This window comes from Dreissena polymorpha, chromosome 2, assembly GCF_020536995.1.
Source record: "Dreissena polymorpha isolate Duluth1 chromosome 2, UMN_Dpol_1.0, whole genome shotgun sequence".
In the NCBI taxonomy this organism is placed as follows: Eukaryota; Metazoa; Mollusca; class Bivalvia; order Myida; family Dreissenidae; genus Dreissena; species Dreissena polymorpha.
Genome location: NC_068356.1, coordinates 144719107 through 144729514, shown reverse-complemented (window position 1 = coordinate 144729514; position 10408 = coordinate 144719107). Strand labels below are relative to the sequence as shown.

Sequence of the window (10408 nt, the reverse complement as noted above, 5' to 3'; positions counted from 1 at the left end):
AATCCCTCTAGGTCTAAAAAAGCTTGCTGGGTTGAAGAGAAATGACGTCACAAAGAACCTGAACGTTTGTGGTAGGGTGACATTCAGGGCTTTTAGAAACAGGGACCTGGACACCATGTTGCAACAAGCCATGTCATATACCAAAATGATCGGGATACCTTGACGTTTATCAGACCACCGGCATAAATTGGCATAAATCGTGGCGAGCTGAGAAATCCAAGATGGCCGCCATTTTTTAAATATTGGGTAATGATAAGAAGATAGTCATATTTTTTCACGTACATTTGATACAATTACATTGCTTGTGAATATTGTTCATGTCTTGATTACTCGAGAAATTAATGCATGAAGGTTGTCACTTAAGGTCAGGACCAAGGTCATATGTAAGGTCAAAGGTCAAAAATAATGAAACATACCGTTCATTCCATGTATCTTTTTGTTTGTTTTGAATTAAGTTGATACATGTAATTCTTTACCAGATTATATTTAAAGTGAACTTAAATAACTTCCCTCTAATACCATGAATAGATTTTGCAGTAATGTTGCTATGGAAACCGGTAAAATAACTTCCAATATGGCCGCAAGGCATACAGGAAAATGTCAAAAATACAACAAAACATGATTACCTGATAAGGGTTGACAAATATTTTATTCTGATTGATAGTAGGGTTATTATACACCTAAACCCCCCAAAAACTGCTACAAAAGGTATTTTAACTGATCCTGGTAGGGTAGAAGGTCCTTTAAAACATGTCAAAAGTTTACCACAATCGGATCACCGGATTTTTTTTTCAAAATGGCCGCCAAGATGGCCGCCAAGACCTATTGATGATGACAACTATGTAACTATCCAATTAAATTTGATGAATTTGGTGTCTATACCTAAGTTTCAAGGGGCAAAGAACACAAACTGATCATCAGACATTGTTAAAGTTTAATATAGTACACACAAATCCATCATGACATCAAAAATGGCCGCCAAGATGGCCGCAAAAACCTATTTATGATCATAACTATGTCACTATCCACTCAAATTTGATGAATTTGGTATCTTTACCCAGGTTTCAGATTCAAAAAACACATTTATATCATCATACAAAGTGTAAGTTAATAATGTTACACAGAAATCCATCACGGCGACCAAAATGGACGCCAAAATGGCCGCCAAATCCTATTAATGATCATTACTATGTTACTATCCACTCAAATTTGACGATTTTGGTGTCTATACATAGGTTTCAGGGGGCAAAGAACACATAAAGATCATCAAACATTGTTTAAGTTTATTTTATTACACACAAATCCAACACAGCGTCCAAAATGGCCGCCGAAACCTATTTATGATCATAAAATATAAATATATAACTATCCACTCAAATTTGTTGAATTTGGTGTCTATACCCAGGTTTCGGGGAGCAAAGAACACATTATATATCATAAGACAAAATGTTAGCTAATTATGTAACACAGAAATCCAACACGGCGTCCCAAAATGGCCATCAACACAATACGAAGGACCACACGTCCATAACTTGTTACTCAAACGTTATGGTTGTTATGTAAAACGCCATAGTTTAGGAGACAAGGAACACTTTAATCCAATTGAGGTTATCACTAAGCAGTTGAATAATCATAAAATCCAATTTACGACATTTGGAAGAGAGAATGAACTAGCTTATGACTTCATGATAGGATTAGGTTTTACTAACTTATGAAGACTTCATTTTTTATCGTTGCTGAAAATCTTTGAAGATTAATTACAGCCTTATTTAGCATGAGTTCTTTCAAAAGGTTAATATTATACACTTTGTATTCCTTTGACTATTTATTTACATCAGAGTGGAAGTAGATGGTCTTGATGTCCCTTTCGGTGTAATGCAGGATCAAGATGACTAAATCTGTATCCTCGCCCACCAACGTTGTGGTGCTACGACGGGATCGTTATACTATTGCTTTAACAACTTCATGTCTGCATCCCCTATAGACAAAACAACATAGCATCCCATTTAAGTCAGAGTTGTGCTGATTATATCAATCATACCGGCCTTGTTTCTGTCACAATACCAAAAATCTTCCTTTTTACATAAGCATTCTGTTTCTTTGCTTTCACAATATGATTCACCTTTGTTTCATCGTCTCAGGTGCGTGTTATGTTTGTTATAACGACCGTCTTCGTAGCAATCGAACCCCAATGTCGCTTGTCCGTAATGCCTTTCGCTGAATCTACATAAGACTCGGCTATTGTGGTATATGAGTCGCCCTTCTCCATAGTCAACAATGCAGCAAAGTGCCACCATCATGCATCTGTTTAATGAATACAGTTCAGCACAGCCTCACACGATGTGTCTACAGCATACTCTCAAATTGCCTGAGCGATCTGAGGCTTATCTGCTGTACAAAGTATGTTCTTGGCTTCACAGAAGGCAGAAGGATGGGCGCTCAGTTTATAAGACAATACGACTGCAAGGGAAGGATCTCCAAATTTTGACACCACCAGGAAACGCTGGAACAGAAGAGCAGGACAAAAAGCACGGTCAGAAGCGATCTTAACAGCCAAGCTATTCCCAAGAGCTTTGGCTCTGTATTTTCTCGTTTATTTATAAGACAAGACCGACTTTCCTATGATATCTCTTATGATCGTTTTCACAACTGCGTCAATTGCATGAACATTTACAACTGACCCAGCCACTATCTCATTGACCATGTTTCTCAGAGTAGGTTCAGCTGTGTATGATGAGCAGGTTGTAATTTGTGTCTGCATTTTCTCTAGATCAGAAGAATCCCATTTGATGCACGCCTCAGTTGGGTCTTTGTGTTGTGGACTTGTAGTATAGGTCAGGTCTGTGAAATCCTGCATCGCACTGTTGTGCTCGGATGTTTCAGATAGGGTCCCAGGGAATTGCATTTCCTCGGTCATTCCACTGCCGCGAGTTAGACCACGTGTGCTCTATAAAACATCGTCAATTTTTGCTCAATGACAAAATCACGTCCTAGCCCAGCCCAGCACTGATGGCTCCTACGAACAACATGAAAACCAATACCGAACTTTTAATAAACGTCCCGGTGCGTTTCCTCTCGGTTGCTTATAAGCAGATTGCAGGTTATGTACCCAGCTGCAGCAAAGATGGATAGCAAATCGGGCACTGCCTGCTAATACATCAGCCAACATCCAGTAGGATATGCTTTAATCAACACCATTGAATTGTTAATCATAAGCTGATAAATCAACCATACTATGCTTGTCTTTGAGGTCTGGACAAGCTCATGTTTCTTCTTCTCTGTAGCCCTCTCGAGTTTGATCAAAATCGCATAATACGAGAGGCGCCCAGATTATATTTGAACAAAATGAATGACGCAATATAAGAACTGCAACAGTACCTTTTTTGAAGTAAGTGTTCAATATGAGATCCATGACATGCGTAAATAAGCCTACACCTTTTTGGCCACGATTCAAGAGTCTTGTTAATAATATTTTGGTCCAGTTTTCTCCACTCATCCTTAAGAGCTTTTTTAAGACCTACAGCTGAGTTAACGTTGCGCTTCTGTAGATTTAAGGATTCTCTATATACCAAAGTCCATTGGGGCAGCATCCGGAGACTTTGGCATCCATTCATCAGGGTCAATACAGTTCACTTTCTCCTTAAGAAACTGGAGGGTCTGTATAGATGTGTGACTTGAGGCACTGTCTTGATGGAACACCATTGACTTCCGACCTTCTGGAAACAGTTTCAGAACGTCATTTCGAAGAAACGCCATCAATACCTTATTGATATAGAAATTGCTATTCACTTTAGTTCCTTTGTTGATAAAGCGAATCTCGGTTTAACCTCTATAAAAGACACCAGCCCATGCCATGAAACCCTTGGCGAAAGAGTCCAGCTTAACGAACTTAAGTTTGTCGCTAACTGTTTCGCCTTTTCTCATGTAGCAAACTTTGCGTCGCCCATACGACCCACCTAAATAGAACATTGCCTCATCAGAAGTAGCAAAGTTCTTCCATCTTCCACCTCTTAACTTCATGTATAACTGTCATGATCTAGCCCTCCTCTTCTTAATTTGCGGCATGTTAAGCTGATGAACTTTGCATTTTTTTCGTAGTTTAGCTTCCAATATTTTTGTGATAATGTTATATACAGTTCCTTTAGAGATGCCTAACATAGACGACATCTCACGTTGGGTCGGTGGATTAACTTTGGCGATCATACTATTGATTTTTCTGATGACGTTCGGTGTGGTCAAATTTCGACGATATCTAAACTTTGGCATAGGAAAGCCAGCATTGATATTTTGGCGTTGATATCCAATATTATAACGAATATTCTTGATGGAGCCCAAGGAAATCGAATAGCCCATTGCTTTTAACTCATTTTGGCTACTCCTATATGTGTGTTTAGCCTTCAAAAGTCCCACAACTATCCCTTCCACTTCCTTTTTATCACTAATTTTTCCACGCACCATTCTTTAAATGACGAATATCAATATTATGATTGTACATGACAGAGTACAAGCAATTTGCACGGGATTTTCATGCGGTACTGTCTAAACATGTTTACATTTTTTGTTCAAATATAATGTGGGCGCCTCTCGTATGTAGCATCTGCTTGAGTCGTTTTGTCCATAAGAAGGGAACAGTACAAATCCTTGGCATGATCCAGCAGTATCTGAATTTCTGGATCTTCCTGGGTCATTTCGGTTGCAAGCTGGCTGTGTATGCACTTTTCAACAAGAAGATGGTCCCGTGACTCTGGACAGCATTTCGTGTCACAATGTGCACAATTGCATTTTCTCCATAGACAGCCTTAAGTATGTGTTTGAGCCCGTTTTCTTCCATGAGGGATCCTTTGCCCCCCCCCCCCCCCCAATTCTGAACAACCTTTTCAACTACTGTGTGGCGCATCAATGATGATTTTCGTTAGCCTTCCAAAACAAGGGTTGGGCAAACGTTCCAATGGTGTGAAGGTTGTGGTAAGGTTGCAAACTAAGGCTTATGTTGACAGAATGCACGCTTTGTCCCCATTGTACCTATTAATCATAGGCAAGAACTTGACTTACAACAACCCAGGGTACTGGCTTTTCTGATGCAAAACACGCGTCATTTCCTGCCAATTCAGTGTTGCCTGAAGCTGAAAAATATCGATCCTCTTGTCAAAATCCAGAAATCTCGGAAGTTCAAAACTATGGCGTTTCACATAACAAGCATCACGTAAAACGTAATAGACTTGTGGTCCTTCATATTGTGTCGTTGGACGCCATGTGAGATTTCTGTGTAACATAATACATTTAAACTATGTCTGATAATCTTAATGTGTTCTTTGCCCATCGAAACCTCGGTATAGACACCAAAATCATCAAATGTGAGTGGATAGTTACATAGTTATGATCATTAATGGGATTTGGTGGCCATCTTGGTGGCCATTTTGGACGCCATGTTGGATTTGTGTGTTTTATAATAAATTTAAAAAATGTATGATGATCTTAATGTGTTCTTTGTCCCTTGAAACCTATGTATAGCCCCCAAAAAATCAAATTTGAGTGGATGTTTACATAGTTATGACCATTAATAGGTTTTGGCGGCCATCTTGTCGGCCATCTTGGCGGCCATTTTAGTCGCGATGTTGGATTTGTGTGAACTATTGTAAACTTCAACATGTGTGATGATGTTTATGTGTTATTTGCTCCTTAAAACCTTAGTATAGACACCCAATTCATAATATTTGAGTGGACAGTTGCATAGTTATGATCATTAATATGTTTTGGTGGCCATCTTGGCGGCCATTCTTGACGCCATGTTGGATTTGTGTGTAATATAATAAACTTAAACAATGTTTGATGATCTTAATGTGTTCTTTGCCCCTTAAAACCTATGTATATCAACCAAAATAATCAAATTTGAGTGGATATTTGTATAGTTATGCTCATAAATAGGTTTTGGCGGCCATCTTGGCGGTCATCTTGTCGGCCATCTTGGCGACCATTTTAGAAGCGATGTTGGATTTGTGTGAACTATTGTAAACTTAATCATGTGTGATGATCTTTTTGTGTTATTTGCCCCTTAAAACCTAGGTATAGACACTAAATTCATAATATTTGAGTGGATAGTTACATAGTTATGATCATTAATATGTTATGGTGGCCACCTTGGCGGCTATTGTTGGCGCCATGTTGGATTTGTGTGTAATATAATCAACTTAAACAATGTCTGATGATCTTAGTGTGTTTTTTGTCCCTGGAAACCTGTGTAGCCACGAAAATAATCAAATTTTAGTGGATATTTACATAGTTATGATCATTAATAGGTTTTGGCGGCAATTTTTCAATGAAAAATCACATCGCCGTCATTTTGAAAGACATAATTTTCGTTTCCATGGGAACAAAATTGTTGTACTGTTTGCATTAACATAAAGTAAAGTTAATGTCCTTCAGTTTGATACAAAATTACCTTGAATACCTTGTATATATTGTGCCAAAAAGAGAAAATATGTGGTAACATCGATAATTTTTCTGTATTTTTTACCTTTGACCTTTGATATGACCTTGAACTTGACCTTCGAAGATGACCTGAATGCATCACATTTTGAGTAGTTCTTATATAAACAATTTTCACCAGTAGATTAATTTGTATCATTTTTATATCAAGACGTATCCCTATGCGTTGATTACTATTCAGTACAAACAGAAATGGCGGCCATCTTGGATATCTTAGGAGGCAGTCTACAGTTTTGAAGCCCTATTTGCGCATTGGCCCCGGTCAATTTCCTGAACTTAAGGTGTATGGCCTAAACAATATTGTTTTTTAACTCCAGGAGCTTAAATGTAAGTATTATTGGTCAATATTCTAGCAATTTTACTTGTTTTCAGTAATTCGAAACTAAGTGACCTGGAATTTAGTCAACAACAACAACATGCTGAGTGAGAAGTAAACACATGTACTTCCTGCTTGAAGCAGCCGACATTTGACAGATTTCAACGGTGGGTTTAAATAAGTTAACAGTGCAAAAAAAGTAAACGGTAATGACCCATTTTGTTTGGCTCAGTTTGAAAGCATTTGCTGTGCTGGTGCAAATCATGTTGTCCACTGCGTGTGTATTGTTACCCGGAAAGATATAAAAGTGTTTGCCGGGTTTATCTGAAAATGGGGGTTTTACGGGCAAGTTCCGAGGCCCCCGAAAAGGTCTATTTTACCCCAGATATCAATTTTAAGAGCATTTTCTGCATTGTTTTGTGCTTTATTTTCGAGCTGTTGATGACCTGCACTGAATATTGTCTGAATCTATTTTCAGGCTGTGACCGAATGCCTTGTTCTCAGGGTCTTTTGCAGACCAGTGATTGTTGTCCTGGGGGTTTTCAAGAAAAACTGTAGACTGCCCCCTTAGCTCGCCACCATTTATGCCAATTTAGGCCGGTGGCTAAGTAAACTTCAGGCTATCACGGTCATTTTGGTATATGACTCAGCTTGTTGCAATATGGTGTCCACGTTACCCCTTGAAATACTGGCCTTCTGAGCTTAAAGTCACCCTATCATTGGGTATACACGGTGCATGACAAGAACTAAATATTTAAATTGATTAATATTGGAATCATACGGGTTATTTTAATCCCTGCAAATAAACTTCTGAAGGTAAACAAATACCGGTAATCGTTTTTCTAGTTTTATGTCATCGAATTACAATTGATCGGGGTGTTTGAGGCTACTATAGTGTCTTGTGAAAGATCAATACACTTTATACACGGAGTAAAGTAAGTGCAAACTGAAATCAAGATACTGTTTGTCCCGCATAATGCGAAAATGGATCTTATGTCATATGCAATCCAGCGTAACTTCAGACCTGACCACACTTGCTGATTTAGAGCTTCCATGGCCGCATAATGATAAGTCCCATTTTCGCATGACGCGTATATTATGCCGATTCTGATACTTAACGTAATGGATATATCATCGTATATTTCACGGTGTGAATGTTCAATTTTTGCAATAAATGTCTTCTCTAAGCAATACAATGATGCGAAATAGGTATCATCTTGTAGTCAATAACGTAAGCTGGATGTTAGCGAATAAAGAAACAATTAAACGGGTGTGGTCACATAAAGAAGCTGTAGTTATTGTGGTAAAATGCCGTACACCAAATATGTGTTGTAAACAAGTTATATTCATTATTATTTTTTAAACCATTGTGCAACGTTAGTCTAAATTATCTCAATCACATGCATGTACCTACGCAGACAGAAAATGACCCACTTTAAAGCACGTAACGTTACTCGACGTAACGTGAGTTAAAAAGTCACGTACACTCCCAAAAGATGCTCCCATTCACGGTCACGTGTGCTTTGATGCACGGTCATGCGTAGTTTACTTGATAGATGCGAAAATACGGACGCTGCCTACAGTAATTAATACAGATCATTCGTATCATGTTTAGGGCCACGGTAGACTTTCATTGATATTTTGACACTTAAACGAATCTGCTGAAACTTTATAAAATGTAAATTAAGGTTTATGTTCTTAGAAAGGCCAACATTGGTTCGACTGTAAACCAGGAACAACTTTGAAGTAATTGATCATGCTACTTATAAAATTACGACGCCTTTGATGTTTAACGGAAAAAACCTACTGCGTTATGCTTTCCACGTATGTTGAACAAGAGCGGAACACCCGCTTTAATAACATGGCGAATAGTTAGCTAACTGCAAGTATGTATCGAACCATCGAAATTACATATAATTAATCATTTTGGTAAATGTATTACGTACGGGTTACCCCGAGAGTTCAACGGTTGTATACAACTAAAATAGAAATTATGTAGTACACTGTAATTTTAAGAACACATGAAGATTACTTAAACCACAATCCCATAAGTGATATTCGATCCGGTTATACTGCATAATCACTGTTTTCTGAAAAGCATTCGCACCAATAGGCACACCCATTATACTTTAGGGTTTACCGTTTTCGTTAATCAGCGTATATATAGAACATATGTTTTCCCATCAAATTCCAATAAAATTAAGATCACTTTTATCACATGACACTATTACTAACGTCCATATGGTTTTTATCACGTTCTTTTCGAATATTTCATGTTTCAGAAGGTTATCAGTAACATTATTGCGGGCGACTGATTAAAATATATATTAAATAAACAGAGAAAAAGCAGATGACTGTCCCTCCATTACCCCATTTGTCTCCATCAGCTCTATGTCGCTCGAATCAGCACATGCATTTCCAAGACGTAACTTTCCTCTCACTGTGGATATGTCGCTAAAAGAGACATCCATACAACACTAATACCTTTTAAGCGACCAGCATCATCTTGGACCAGCGTGTGAGGACTTCAGAAGACGCACCTCAATAGCAACCATTATTTGGAATATAAATGTGCCGTGCTCTGTGGAAAAGGGGTTTAATACATGTGCGTAAAGTGTAGTCCCAGATTAGCCTGTGCATTCCGCACATGCTAATCAGGAACGGCACTTTTCGCCTAAACTTGATTTTTGTTAAGGAGAGACTTTCTTGAAACAAAAATATCATCGAATTGGAAAAAGTCGTCGCTGATTTCCTGTGCGGACTGCATAAACTTATATGGGACGACACTTTACGCACATGCATTAAACCCCCTTTTCTCAGAGCACGGCTCAAATGTATTCAAAGCGTGCCATGCAGCTCCAACTATCTACATATTAAGCATATTGTCTTAAATAAGATTCCCGGGCAATAATGTTTTAAATATGCTTTATCTTTCAATAATGTATAATATGAATTACCTATCTTTGTAAAATCCATGCGGGGTATGACATGCGAAGGGAAACAACTCGAAGTTTGCAATTGAATACTCGTATTGAATGTACTTTGTTACGCTGCGTGTACTTGATCGATTATATTAGGCGCAATGAAGTGCATGTGTCCTTACCAAACACATTTGACATCAAGCAGCACATGTTTATTATATTTATTTCAGTCATGTTTATGCATACCATATATCTGACCACTTGAAAAGAGCAAAACGAACGAACAGACGAACTTACGTACGAACGAGAGAATACAGGCACGACCGACCGACCGACCGACCGAACGAACAAATAAAGACATATAACTTAATTACATGCTCAAAAATTGTAGGTAATGCGAGTTTTTTTATTTTCCGAAACTCGTACCCGACACGAACTCGACGATGCGATATTTTGCGAGTTGTTAAACACTTACCGATATACCCCGATATAAATGATAACACACTGCTGATTGCGACATGCTTCGCTCGTTTTGTCGCCGATAGTGATACATGAGTCTTCAAATAAATTATATTGATCATACATGAACTTCTTCGCACATTGCAGTGGCCTGTCTATTTCCCGACATTGCGGATGACGGAGATTTTTTTTATTGGTCTGTGCTTATTGTCTGGCTTTCATTCAT

The 10408-nt window shown here is 38.3% G+C and overlaps 1 protein-coding gene across 1 annotated transcript in view; it reads right to left on the bottom strand.

The window, feature by feature from the left end:
* Positions 1-4562: 4562 nt before the first annotated feature.
* LOC127870153 (uncharacterized) overlaps positions 4563-10408 on the bottom strand; it is a 36360-nt gene continuing 30514 nt past the window's right edge. Inside the window, exon 5 of the mRNA XM_052412809.1 lies at positions 4563-4744. Coding sequence (XP_052268769.1) covers positions 4563-4744 — 182 coding nt within the window. The remainder of the gene's footprint in view (positions 4745-10408) is intronic.